Raw genomic sequence first — 14544 nt, forward strand, 5'->3', positions numbered from 1 at the left:
ATGAATTGCCTATTATTGGATTTTGTTCACTTTTATGCAGGTTATTTAATCTTTTGTTGTAAATCTTTTATTGTTATAAAAATACTGTGGTCTCGAATTTGTAGAAATTGTCCTGATGTTCCTATTTAATTTGAATTTTATTGTCCTAGTTCCTTCCAGGTGGTTCTTTATGCAGAGGGAAAACTAATGAATGTGATGTTCCAGAGTACTGCAACGGCTCTTCTCAGTTCTGCCAGCCAGATGTTTTTATTCAGAATGGATATCCTTGCCAGAATAACAAAGCATACTGTTACAACGGCATGTGCCAGTATTATGATGCTCAGTGTCAGGTCATCTTTGGTTCAAGTAAGATATTGATAATTGATTGTTTTGGTTTTGTTTTCCTTAGACTTTTAAAGAAGGGAAATCAAACATTATTGATAGCAATTTCTTATTTCAGTTCTCCCTTCTCTCTCTAGTGGCAGTCATAGTCATGAATTTTAATAACACTCAACTTTAATTGTCTTTGCTTTTGCTTATCTACCTCTTTCATACTTTGTGTATAAAATACATACACAGAGCATTGTTTTTTAGGTTTTTTTTTTTTTTTTTTCCTGTGATGCTTGAGATCAAATCCAGGGCCTCATGCATGCTAGGCCAGTGTTGTGCCACTGAGTTGCACCCCGGCCCTAATTTTCTAGTTGTAATAATATCAAGCTGTACAGTTGGGTTTACTGTTTGCATAGTTTCTTCATAATGTTCTTGAGGTTTGTGTATTTTGATCATTTATATCATGATACATTAGAGTATTCCATTAGCTAAATGGATCCTGACTTTGTTATCTATTTTCTTAGATATTTCTAAATATTCATGGATATTTAGAATCTGTTTTTATTTTTTCATATTTTTTTCTTTAAAGTTTTCATCTTTATCAGAGGTACACCAGAGATTAAAGAACTGAATTACTCTGTTGATTATAAAAATTAAAGCCTGTTTATCTCTAGCTTCCCCATCGTTGGAGGTAACAGTGTTTATCTTTTGTAGCTGCGTTTTTTTATAACTTTTTCCAGATCCTTAGGTAATCTTTTGTTAATGCTGCCTCCTTATTTTTATGAAAGATAAGATTTAGTTTTCCTGTCTTCCTTCAGCCCATCATACCTTGACAACTCCCATCATACCTATGTTCATTTCATTCTCCATCTTTCTAATATGGATTAATTTTAGTTTTGGTTAAGCAGTGTTGACGTTATTGTCTAGTGGCCATGTTAGCACTGTTCACCATGGAACTGTATACTGACTTACTATTGCTTTTCTCCCTTTTGTTTTTTCTAGAATTAATACCGCCTCCCAACCCACATGTCTCTCTTGCTCAGTCCCCCTGATTGGTTTTCCATATACTTAGCACTAATTACTGCAGATGGTTTTGGCATTGAGTAGTTAGAGGTATCGGTGTGCTGCTAATTATATTCTATTTGAAGAAGTCTGAACAGGAGGTTCCTATTTCTCTTCAGTTTTAGTCAGCTACTCTGCACTACTTGGGGTTCTCCAGAAAAGCAGAATCAGTGTTTGTATATGTACACGCCCGTGCACGCGCACACACACTATGAATTGATTCTTGCAATTGTGGAGGCTGCTAAGTACCAGTTCTACTGAGTAAGTTGGCAAGCTGGAGGCCAATGATTAGTGATGGTTCACTTTGAATCTGAGTCTGAATGCCTTAGGACCACTGAGACTAACGGTGTAGTTCCATTAGAAAGGCTGGCAGGCTCATGACCCAGGAAGGGCTGCTGTTTCAGTTTGATTTCAATGGCAGGAAAAACATAGATGTCTTAGTGTATGGAAGAATTTCCTCCTACTGGAAGGAGGGTCAGTTTTTTCTTTCAGGCTTAAAACTGACTGATGAGGCCTGCCCGTTAGGCCAATCTGCTATATTTACTGAATTAAATCCAAAATTTCCCTGACAAATGAACTCAGTACAACCTATATTACATGATAAGTTATATCTCTAACAAAATGAAGAAATGTAATCAGACCCCATTTCTGTAATGGCTGATACTTACTTCTGCACGTTTTTTATTCCTTTGCCTTCACTAAGTGCCTCAGCTGGTCATGATTCCTGACTAAGGATGGTGCCCAAACCTTCATTCTAAAGCATGTGGGCCATTAGTAGCTTACATTTGGTTGCTGAAGTTTCCGTTGGGCTTAATGGCAGGAAGTGGTAATTCTAAGAGATGCCACAAGGAATGTCTTAGTTACTGTCTCACACCTGACACGACAAATTAAAGGAAGAGAGTTTGATTTTGGCTCATGTTTCAGTCCAGGGTCAGGTGGCTCCAAAGAAGGAATAGCATGGCAGAGGAGCCACAGTAGATGAAAAGCTGCTCCCCTCGTGGCACCCAGGAAGCAGAGCGGAAGAAGGGAGGAGCAGGGGGAGAATATGCCCTTCTAGTCTCACCTGCAGTGACCTGCTACTTCCAACCAGGCTGACAGCATGGTTAGCTCTTAACTCGTTATTGGCCCAACCCAGACTACGATGCCCAGGTGATCTTCTAAAAAGCCCTCGCCGTGATTGGAAGGAGCTTCAGGGGATATACAGATAAAAACCATAACAAGGTGTCAGGATGTGCTCTTCTGTACCTCTGCTAGGAGCAGCAGTGCAGTTTCACTTCAGCAGTCAGATTAGGCATCCCAGCCGGCACAGTAATTGCCTTCTTTCCTGTTGATTCAGAAGCTTGAGGCCAGTGTGGCTGTGTGACTGGCTTAACTTCAGTTCAATGCAATCATTGTTGTGGCTTCTGGTAGTGAATTCCTCTCTTTCAACTAAAACCCCTAAGCTAGCAGAGCATAGAGTCATGGGAACAGGAAGCACAGTTTTGCTGGTGGGTCACTAGGACTAATGATGAGAGTGCCACTCTCATTTCCGCCCCTTGCTAACTTTACCCTGCATCTTCATCGTGTGGAAATCAGTGTCATTTGTTGCACACCAATTCAGAGAATATGTAGCCTTTCAGGGAAACTTGTCCAATCCTTCAAGGTCTGGCCATCTAGCTGGTGCTGGCTGGAACAGGGTTTGTCAAAGCTATATGCAGCATTCTAACAAGGCAGCTGCTTCAGGAGATCGAGGAGGTGGTGACACCAGTGAGTCCATGCACACAGGCCCATTGCTGCTGTTTATTTGCTGTGGAGTGAGTTCCTTAACCAGGTGTGTGGGAAAACGTGGTAAGCAATTCTGTAGGCCCACAGAGAGTTTTGGCAGAAGCAGGGCATGTAGTATCCAGAGTAAGTATCAACAACACATTGTCCCCTCCGTATGGGAAGGGAAATGGTGCTGTGTCAGGGTTTCAGTGCGGGCCAGTGCTCCAGCAGATTGGTGTTTCTGAGCTCATGAGGAACCTCCAACTCTGCTGGCGTGGGCACTTTGTTCATGAGCCCTTTGTGTGATGACAGGATTGGCTGGTGAAAGAGGCTGCCTGTAGTTCACAGAAAGGGTCATCCATTCTCTCTGATTATTCAAACTGTTGGCTGGAGTCCCTGATTTGGTAATCAGGGGTGATCAAAATGTATGGTGAATATTTAAATTTTAATTTATTATATTAAAAGATGCATAGCTATTTATCTCCTTAAAAGTGCTCCCTCTCAGTTTGAACATATGTAGGCCATCGTTTTTGCCACTTTCTTTGCAGTTTTAAAAATACTTACTATTACATGTTTGTGGTACACAATGATTATATTGCTTATAGGGAATTGATACCTGTACAGAACACATCTAATTCTCGTCACTTCCCTGTCCTCTGCCCTCTTTCCCCTTCTCTTTTCTCTGTTCCCTTTCCAAAGCAGCTCTGGAAGTCTTCTTTCGTGAGAGTCTTTATGAGGTATGATAAAAAACACACTGAATGCAACTGCTGATGCCATCCAGCAGGAATGCAAGCTCACGTAAGCATTAGGATATGTCCTCAAAACAGATTAAAGGAGCTGATACCATGCATTTTCTGGCTCTTCCTCAAAATTAAAATGATCATTAAATGTAAATGTTTCAGATTAATTTAGGACATCGAGGCAGCCATGGTAGGGCAGTTAAAGATGCATTCACAGAAGAGGACACTTAGGACTGTTTCAGAAGGTGGCAGGGGCAGTGGGATAAGTGCGTTCAAAGGGAGAGGGAGCCTTCTGAGAGGGATTAACAGCAACATATCTTTTACTATAATACATTTTAAAAAGCAAAATTGTATTTTTCAGTCATATGTCATATAATCATGTCTGGCTATTTCTTCTACCAAGCAAAGTGTCTTAGTTTTCTCGTTGCTGAGACAAAATATCTGACACCCAAAGTTAAAGGAGGAAAAGTTTATTTAGCTGAGCTTGTAGAGCTTTCAGTCCATCAGTCGGCTGCAGTCAAAGCAGGATGGCGTGGCAGAGGAGAGACAGTCCCTGGGGGAGGAGGCAGCAGCCGGCAGGGAGGCAGAAGCTCCTCGGGCTCTTTTAGCCTTTCCAGGCACTGCCTTTTGCATGGTGCCACTCACATCCAGGGTGGGCCTCCTTTCTTCCCTTCCCAGAACTGTGCTTTCCAGTCAGTGGATTAATTTAGTAATCACACACGTTTTCCTTCGTTTGTTTCTTGAGAAACTCTTGCTATGTATTTCAGGCTGACCTTGAACTCACTATGTAGCTCAGGCTGGCTCACGGTGACCTTCCTGCCTTAGCCTCCCGGGTGCTGGGGGTTACATGCACCACCATGTGCAGCTTTTTTTTATGACAAGGTCTCACTGTGTAGCCCAGGTTGGCCTTGAATATACTATGTAGCCCAGGCTGGCCCCAAACTTATGGTGATTTTCCTGCCTCAGCCTGCTGAGTGGTGTGATTATAGGTGTGCACTAGCACACTCAGCCTTGCACTTTTAGTTCCAGCATTACAGGTTAATCCTAGTATCACATACCCTAGAACCAGTCACCTCTGAAAACCTTACCGAAGAGCACTTGAGGTTCTGGGGGGACATGTAGATATGAGCCAAAACACAGAGTAAACAACAGGTGCACAGTCCATAGTGACTACAACTCCTCACTTTTGGGTGGTGCCTGGATACTGTGCTGAGCCATCTACAAAAAGGTCTCATTCTTCTCTTACTCTGTCAACTCATGGTACAGTATTTCCCTTGAGGTCATGGGTGCTGGCCAGGGGGGAGAGTGCTGAGTCACAGGAGTGGGAACTGGGCATATGGGCAACATGTACTCCATGTACGTGCGCGTGCCTTCTGCGCTTACTTGGGCCATGAAACTCCCCGTTTCATGATGAAGTTCTGTTATTCATGCTGACTTGATAGCTTGGAAGGTCAGACAATTCCCAGTTTGTGACGGGCAGCTCAGGTTGAATGGTAACTTGGCGGCCTGTGGTTAAGTGTTCACTCTGTTTTAGGATTGGGAGCCAGTTATTAAAAGGGGAGTAGTTATCTACAGAGGATTGCAGATCTTTGCTCCAAAATACTAAAGTTCAATGCTGTGATTTATCTGTAGGGCACTACCAAAGGCTCAGAAGCCTTTTTATCTGCTGCTGCTGCAACTTTAAGCAGTATTTTATCTACTGAATCAAGTGACCCAAGTGGCAGAGCATCTTGTGTGGCAACCTAGACCTATTGCACAGGACTCTCCTGCTTTGGGTCCAAGTCAGAAATGACAGCTTTTTAGGTCACTGGCTAAATGATCCAGAGTAGCACAACCAAATAAACAATACAGTATGTTTCACTTAATGATGGGGATACTTCTGAGGAATGTGTTATTAGGTGATTTTATCATTGTGTTAATATTATAGAGTGCACTTCCACACTTAAGATGGCTATGAATCACTAAGCAGTACAAACTTATCGTTACTGCATATGAGGTCTGGTGTTTATTTAAACAGTGTTATGTGACACGGGATTGTACTGCCTTCAGAATCTAAGGACAATCAACAGGCATCAATCATAGTGTTCCTTTGCTCATGGACTCCCAGACACATACCTTATCCTTCACCTTAGAAGCCGTCTCTACATGTCTCATGCTAGAAATGTCACACAGGTAACAGATCTCTGAGTTCTTACTGATTTGTTTCCTACTTTCTGATGTACAAATGTCTTCTCACAATGTGTATTGTGATTGCCTTTTTGTTCTTACTATGCCCAAGAAGCATAATCTTTTCAGTGTAATGCACTCATGTGACATTTTGTGGTAAGGAAAGCCAATCAAGAGCCCTCACATTAAATTGAGGTGGGAGGGCTGGAGGTAAAGCTCAGTGGCACAAACACCTGCCTGGCAAGTGCAAGGTCGTGGGTTCAGTCCCCAGTACAAATAAATGAATGAATGAGTGACTGACTGAATGGATGAATGAATAAATGGAGCTGAAGAGTTGATGTACTCCACAGGTAAGGCAGTGAGGTGTACTGCAGGCCTTGACAGCTGAAAGCCACCAGCTTCCGGGAGGTCATGCAGACAAGTATGAGGAAGAAGGCATTTGCCAGATCATAGCTCTTGTGCCAGGCATCAAAGAGTACGTTAGTGTGCTTGAGCATATCCTCATGTGGTACAGCAGCTGCAGGTGGAGTGATCACTGGGTTAGGGTTGTGGTAATCCATTGTCATTGCCCAAAAACCGTCTGTTTTCTACACAGGCTAGGTACGCAAGTTGAATGAAAATATGATGAGAGTCACTGTCCCTGCAGCTTTCAAGTTCTTGATGGTGACATTGATCTCTAAAATCTCTCTAGCAGTGTAGTTTACTTTTGGTTTGCTATTTTTCAAGGTAGAAACATTGTGGCAGCTCCTATCTGGCCTTTCCTGCCATATACCTTTATAGGTCAGAGAACCAAGGAGTAGGGAGGTCATGCTAGCTGCTGAGTTTGCATATTCCAGTTATGCATTGTGCAGTTACGTGCATGTGCACGCGCGCGCACACATGTACACACACACACGCACGCGCACACACACACACACACTGTAGGTTTGGGGACCTGATGGAGTTGCTGTGAGGGAACCTGGGCTAATACCCAACGTTAACCCCTGTTTGCTCCTCTGGTGGACTGCTGTGATTTTGTGGGTCTGCTGCCCTTAGTTCAAACACAGGCTTCTGTGTTGCCAAATTATGTTTTTTTTCCCCAATGCCCACTGTCTTAGTCTGATTTTCTTTTTCAGAGGATTACAGGCTCATTTATTATTCTAAAAAATGACTTTCCCTCCTGCAGATTTCTTTAAACTTGATAGTTAAATTTAACTCTTTATTCTTTTGCTTCATTATTTAGAAGCATTGATAATTTTAACAGTAGAGAGTTATCTTGACAATTATAAATGCTATAACTTAAAAGAAACACGCCTTTCAATTTTACCATTTCTCAGTTTTAGCCTGTTTATTTCAGTGTGTTTAGTACCATCCTTGTACTTTTTGGTGACGATGCTAAGGAAAGGTGAGTGGTTCTAATTCAGGAGAAATATTTAGGTAACAATCACACTGTAGCAAATCAAGTGGCAGTACAAAACACAAAATCTTAAATGACTTCATAAAATGTTAAATTATGTTGTGAAGTCTCTCCACATTATGTTGTAACTGAAATCCTGTTATTTTAGATGATCTATTTTTATTAGCATATGTACAGTACATAAATGATTGCATCCTTATGGCAAGTCGGTAAATGTACATAATACATCTTAATTATTTTTTTGTCCCTTTTCTCTTGTTTCCCTCTCTTCATCACTTGGTCCTCTTCCCTTTTGCAAAGTATCCCCCCTCCCCGTTTCTTATTGTCTCCTTTTATTGTGCTCTTTAATTTATTTATACTTTGAGTTTCACATGTAAGAGAAATCATGTGATGTTTAAACCTGTGGGTCTGATTTATTTTACTTTACGTTATGATCTCAAGATGCATCCATTTTTCCACAGATAACCCAAACATCCTATATAGCAGAATAGTACTTTATTGTGTGTAAATGCCACATTTTCTTTATCCATTTTTCTGATGATAGACATATAAGCTGTTTCCAAGATATAGCTATTATGAATTATGCTGTTTTAAATGTAGAAATGTATGTATCACTGTGGTATAATGTCTTTAACTCTTTTGGGAAGATACTTAGAAGGGGAATAACCAAGCCAAATGAAATTTCTAGTTTTAGGTTTTAGAGCAGGCTCTGTACTGATTTCTAAGGTAGTTGTACTAGTTTATATTCCCACCAACAGTGAAGAAGGGCTCCTTTTCCCTTACATCCTTGCCCACGATGGTTACTTGATTTCTTGATGATAGCCTCTCTTTCCAGAGTAAAATGAAATCTCAGTGTTATTTTAATTTGCATTTCTTTGTAACTTTTTTTTTTCTTTTTCTTTTTTATTGGTACCAGGGATTGAACTCACGACCACACACTTGCAAGGCAGGCGCTTATGCCCCTAAGCTACCTCCCCAGGCCCCGTTAATTTGCATTTCTTTAATAATCAAAAAGGTGTAACTTTTATCTCTGTCCTTAACTGGCCCTTTGAACTTCTGAGAAGTGTTTATTCCTTTCAGTTGCCCATTTCTTGATTGGGGCTCCATTTAGGGAGAGCCTAATTTTTATTGTTTATGTATTAGTCCTCTGTGAGGTGTAACTGGAAAGTTTTTTTTCTCACTGTGCAGGCTGTTGCTTCACTTGGTCAGTTGTTTCCTCTGCTGTGCAGAAGCTTTTTAGTTTGATATAATCTCATTTGCTGATTCTCGATGTGATTTCTTATGCACTTGAGGTTCTCAGAAAATTCTTGCCTGTGTGTTCAAGAGTTTTACCTATTTTATCTTTCAGCCAGATTGTTTCTGTTTTAATATTTAGACTTTTTGTTCATTTTTATTTTAGTTGAGTACATGATGAGAGATACGGTTCTAGATTCTTCTGCATGTGGTGATCCAGATTTTCCAGAACTGTTTGCTAAAAAGGCTGTTTTTCTTTCAGTGGATTTTTGGCCTTTTTGTCAAAAATGAGATGGCTGAATATGCCTGGGATCAATTCTGCATCCCCTGTTGTGTTTCACTGATCCATATGTTTATTTTTTTCTGCCCGTACCATGCTGGGTTTTTTGCCACTGTGGCTTTGTAGTATAATTTGAAAACTGAGATTGAGATGCCTCCTAGTTTGCTCGGGTTCCATATAAAGTTTAGGATTGTTTTCTCCGGTTTCGTGAGGGATGCTACTGGTATTTTGGTAGACATCACATTAAATCTGTATATCAGTTTTGAAAATAGAGTCATTGATAATCTTGGCTTTACCTATTCAGGGCCAAGGGACAGAACAAGGGACGTCTTCCCATTTTCTAATGCTTTCCAAGATTTCCTTTTTCATTGTACTATGGTTTTCTTTCTTTCTTTCTTTTTTTAATTTTAAAGAGAAAAAAATAAGCTGGGTGTGGTGGTACATGCCTGTATTCCTAGCACTCTGGTGAGGCAGGAGGATCATTGTGAGTTCAAGACCGGCCTGGACTAAAAGTGAGCTCAAAGCCAGCTTTTTTTTTTTTTTTTTTTTTTTAAATTTATTTATTTTTTATTTTATTTAAGGAGAAAAAGAGAAAAAAAAAAAGCAGAAAAAGGGTGCAGGTTATACAGAATTTCAGAAAAAAACAGTAGGAACTCACTAGTTACTGGATTACATATTGTCATCTTAGAAGTATTTATTCAAGTTACAAAATTAAAGCATACAAAGTGGACATTCAAACAGACTGCAAACAGTTCTGTTCAATGATCCAACAAAACTCAGTAATATCATTGTCTGTCTTATACACTTAAATATACATGCAGTTATATCGTTCAGAGCACTTTCTTTTCCTCTCTTTTGTACAATGACTATTACACATTTTGGGTTTTATTACTCCCACGGTTCTTATTACTTTTTTGGAAGAGAGTAAAACCAAATGTGACATAACAGAACAGAGTCGGTCAAATCAAAAGGGTGGACATAATAGATAATGTAAAAACATAATACAAGGTGATTAACAATGGTTGCCATAATGCCTCCCGCTATCTCAAATAGAATTACCTATATCATCAGTTATAATAAAATTGAAGAAAACAGTAAAGAAGGAAACCAACAAACCAAAATATGGGAGACATTACAGGTCAAAGCCAGCTTGAATGACATAGTGAGACCCTGTCTCAAAAAGACACACACACACAAAAGAGAGAAATAAAATTTTCAAACCAAGTAATAGAGTAACAATAATTAATACTTTACGTACTGTTATCTTCAAAGTAGTTATCCAGAATATGAGATATAGGCAGACAATACTAGCACAAACCTTTCTTTTCAATGAACTAAGAGAAACTAGTATTACTATCTTAACTATCTTTTATATTTTTTTTTCTTTCATTTTCCCTTCATTCTTTTATCCTTTCCCCATCACAGATTCTCTTTCCTTTTGAACAGTTTTTTTCCATTTAACAATATCTATTGTACATTTTGAATCTTATTTACTCTTTGACTTTCTCATGCTGGGGAGACAATACAGTGTTTACACATGTGAGTCTGATTTATTTCGCTTGCAAGTATGATCTCGAGTTGTGTCCATTTACCTGTAAAAGCCTCAAGTTTGTTCATTATGGCTGAGGATGTACTGTACTTTTCCTTGTAGAGATCTTTCACTTTCTTTAGGTTAATTCCTAAATATTTTACTTGATGCTGTTTTGGGTGGTATTGTTTTTCTCATTTCTTTCTTAGTGGGTTCATTATTGGTATTTGAAAATATTACTCATGTGTGATTTTTGTATTCTTATATACTAGTGAATTTGGCTATTAATTTTAGGAGTCTTTTGGTGGAATTTTTGGGTCTTCTATGTAGAGGATCATATCAAATAATTTTTTTTCTTTTGAGACAAAATCTTGCTCAGGCGGCAGGTCTGGGGCGCTGGCATCAGCCTCCCGGCTCCCAGCTGTGCTTGGAGGACTGTGGAGTTCTAAGCAAGCAGGCGGGCACCATTGGTTCCAGAGGCCCAGCGGCCTGGCGTGAGTGCCCCACACGCTTTCTCTCGAGTCCAGCTAGTTTGAGACCCTCTCTTGCCCTGGCCAGGGAACCTCGCGGCTTCCGGTTCCAGAAGCTGGGCTTGAGCTGGCCTGCTCCACCCCCAGTGACCCTCTATCAATCCAGGGAACTGGGTGCCAGAGTCCCGGGAGTTGAGGGCATAGAGGAGGTTTCCAACAGACCCTGGGGAAGCCTTAGAATAACACTCGAAACACTTGAAACACAGAAATACAGAAAAATGACAAAACAAAAGACCAAATTACAACCTTAAATCTCCAACCCATCCAAAAAAATTCTTGCTCAGTAATTCAGGCTTGTTTTAAATTCACTGTGTAGTCCCGGCTGGTCCTGAACTCTTGGCAATCCTCCCAACTCAGCCTCTCTGGAGTTCTGGGATTACGGTCATGTGCCACCACACCCAGCTATACAATGATAATTTGATATCTTCCTTTTCTGTACATACTCCTTTTATTTGTTTTGCTTTCCTGATTGCTCTGGCTAAGGTTTTGAGTACTGTATTGAACAGGAGTGTTAACAATGGAGAGCTTCTCTTGTTCCTGATTATAGAAGGAAAGCTCTCAGCTTTTCCCCATTTAATGTAATGTTGGGCAGGTTTGTCATAAATGATTTTTTTTATTTAAAGAAAAAACAAAACAAAATAGTAAAAGGGTACAAGTAATACAGAATTTCAAAAAAAAAAACTAAGAAATCACTAGTTAATAGATTACATATTGTCATCTTAGAAATAGTTGATCAAGTTACAAAATTAAGCATACAAAGTGGACATTCAAACAGTGAGACTGCAAACAGTTGTGTTCAGTGATCCAACAAAAACTTAGTAATATGGTCATCTATCTTACACACCAAAACACACTTGCGGTTGTGTCCTTCAGAGCACTTTCTTTTCCTCTCTTTTTTTACAATAGCATTTACACATTTTGGGTTTTATTACTCCCACAGTTCTTACTACTTTTTTTTTTTTGAAAGAGAATAAAACCAAATGTGACAAAACACCGCAGTCAGTCAAAACAAAGGATGAACATAGTACATGATATAAAAACAGAATAGAAGGTAATCAACAATGGTTACCATAATGTCTCTTGCTACCTTAAAAAGAGTTGCCTATATCATCAGGTATAATAAAATTGAACAAAATGGGCTGGGGATTTAGCTCAGTGGCATAAGTAAGCAGGCAGTTGTAAGTTCGATCCCTGGTACTGATAAAGAAAAAAAAAAGGAAACATAAATGATTTTTATCAGATTGAGAAAAGGTCTTTCTACACCTGTTATCTGTAGGTTTTTTTTTAATCATGAATAGATGTTGGATTTTCTCAAAGGCTTTTTCTGGATTTGTTGAAAGATGATCATGTGATTTATGTTCTTGCTTCTTATGTGGTAAATTTCATTTATTGATTTGCATATATTGAATTGTTCTTGCAGGCCTAGAATGAAGCCTACTTAGTTATGTCTGGTCTTTTAGATGATTTATTGAATTCTGTTTGCCAATTCTGTTTCTTGAGGAATGGTTAGTGGAATTGTTAGTGATACAAAGGTAATTCAGATATTGGCATACAGAGAAAATCAGTTAATAGCAACAACTATGCCACTTTGGCTATAGCAACAAAATCAGCAACATTAATAGTGTCAAAGACAAACTGGATTATTGACAGACCTTAAGGAACAGAAAGTAGCAAAAGTCTTAACTATACAAAAAAGGTCTACAGTTACACTGTAGACACTAAGACAAACCAAATAGTGACATACAGTATATATCTGTTAAACACAGCAATACATACACCTCTACTAAGAACAGAAAAATATTCAATAGTAATACCATAGAGTTAACCATCTAAAGATAAAGCTTACTGATTGTACTAGCAAAGCTGGAGGGTACAGTGAACGGGAGAATGGAAGAAATAAAATTTGAAGAATTAGACAATGAAAAATGAGCAGGAGAGAAAAGTGAGATAAGGGGTCCTATTAAGGAATAAAAGGAAATTAGTAGAATAATGACAAAAAAAATAAGAAAAAGATAAAAATGACAGATAAATTTTTGAAAAGAGAAAAATATGAAATAAAAGGAGGAAAAGCAAACCCCCAAAAGCCAGTGAAGATAAAAACAAATGCAACTGAGTCCAAACACAATTCCCTGGTGTTTCTGAATTAGTTTTTCTCCCGTGGTCCACCGTCTTGCCACTCAGCAGACATGGTGGAGGGATAGTGAGTCTCTGAGAAGATCTGTTCTGTTTCCACACTCGTGTGTGTGGATGCTGAATCCTGTCCTGCTGGGACATGATGCTGCTCTGTGGCTCAGTCTTAACTAGTTCACTGTCTCCAAACGCCTCTTGGTTAAACTCTCAAGTATGGCAGGTGCTGCACTGGATTTCTTCGCCAGGGCAGCCTGCTGTGCAGGAAGAGGCCCTTTCAGAGGAAAACCTCACTCTGTCTTTACAGTTTACAGTAACCCCCGTCTTTGCCTGGTGCCTGTGCTGCCGTCCCAGTTTGTCTCCCCCTGGAGCTGTGGAAGTCTCCCTGCTGACCTGTGTTTGTGAAAACAGGTCCCCTCCCCAAGAGCCAGGTGCACTTTCTGGATTGCTTGCATCTTTATTCTGTGTTTCTCCAGTTCTCTGTAGTTTCTAGTTTTCCTTCTCAGCGCCCTCTCAACTCTTGGAGGTCTGTTTTTCTCTTCACCGAGTTGTTTCTAGGTACAGTATCTCAATTCCAAATCATGGAGAGGCTGTATTTTGCCATTGATTGCTATTTTGCCATTCTGTCTCAGTCTGACTGAGTCTGAGTCTTAGTCTGTTTTGTGTTGCTATTAGAATATATCACAGTCTGAGTAATGAATAGAATTTACTGGATTACAGGTCTGGAGGCTGGCAAGTGCTAGGTCAAGGTACCAGCATTTGGTGAGAGCCTTTATTGTATGTCATCACATGGTGAGAGGAGAAAAGATAAAAGACTAATGGGCCAGGCTCACCCTTTTACAGTGGCATTAACCCCATCAGGAGAGCGGTATCCATCAGTGTTCACTACAGAGATTTACTGTGCCACATAAGATTTAATATAAATATGGATTTAATATAAATATGCAGGTAGCCAGGTATAGAGGACTGCCAAAGGTCTGTCTGCATGCTAGAGAACTAAAAGGACCAGTCAAAAGTTGAAGGCCTGGAGCTCACTGTAGTGTTCTGGGCAAGTCCATGTCAGGAGGCTGAAGGATCTGTGCTGAAAGCCGGGAGGTGTACTCCAAGGCAAAGGTGAAGACGAGCTCGTCTGAAGAAAGAGCAGTAGCCTGCCTTCTGTCTCTTTTGATTCACTCCGGCTGTTCATCTGTTGGTTGATGCCACTCACATGCAGGGTGGCCCTTCTGTCTTCAGTAAATCTATTCAGCCACACCCAAAACTATGCTAAGCCAGTTGGGCATTTCTTACTCAAGTTGACACAGCAGTTAACTGGTGCCTCATGGCTTGATGATCTCTTAAAGGTCTTACCTCTTCATACTGTTTCCATGACAGTGAAGTTTCAGCATGAGTGTTAGAGGGGACATTCAGATCATAGCAGGATCAGATCATAC

The 14544-nt window shown here is 40.0% G+C and overlaps 1 protein-coding gene across 1 annotated transcript in view; it reads left to right on the plus strand.

The window, feature by feature from the left end:
• Adam9 (ADAM metallopeptidase domain 9) overlaps nucleotides 1-14544 on the plus strand; it is a 105432-nt gene that overhangs the window by 56818 nt on the left and 34070 nt on the right. Inside the window, exon 14 of the mRNA XM_013144676.2 lies at nucleotides 150-345. Coding sequence (XP_013000130.2) covers nucleotides 150-345 — 196 coding nt within the window. The remainder of the gene's footprint in view (nucleotides 1-149; nucleotides 346-14544) is intronic.

The sequence above is a fragment of the Cavia porcellus genome, unplaced genomic scaffold (genome assembly GCF_034190915.1).
Source record: "Cavia porcellus strain 051 isolate PalLab524CR breed Dunkin Hartley unplaced genomic scaffold, mCavPor4.1 scaffold_29, whole genome shotgun sequence".
Classification (NCBI taxonomy): domain Eukaryota; kingdom Metazoa; phylum Chordata; class Mammalia; order Rodentia; family Caviidae; genus Cavia; species Cavia porcellus.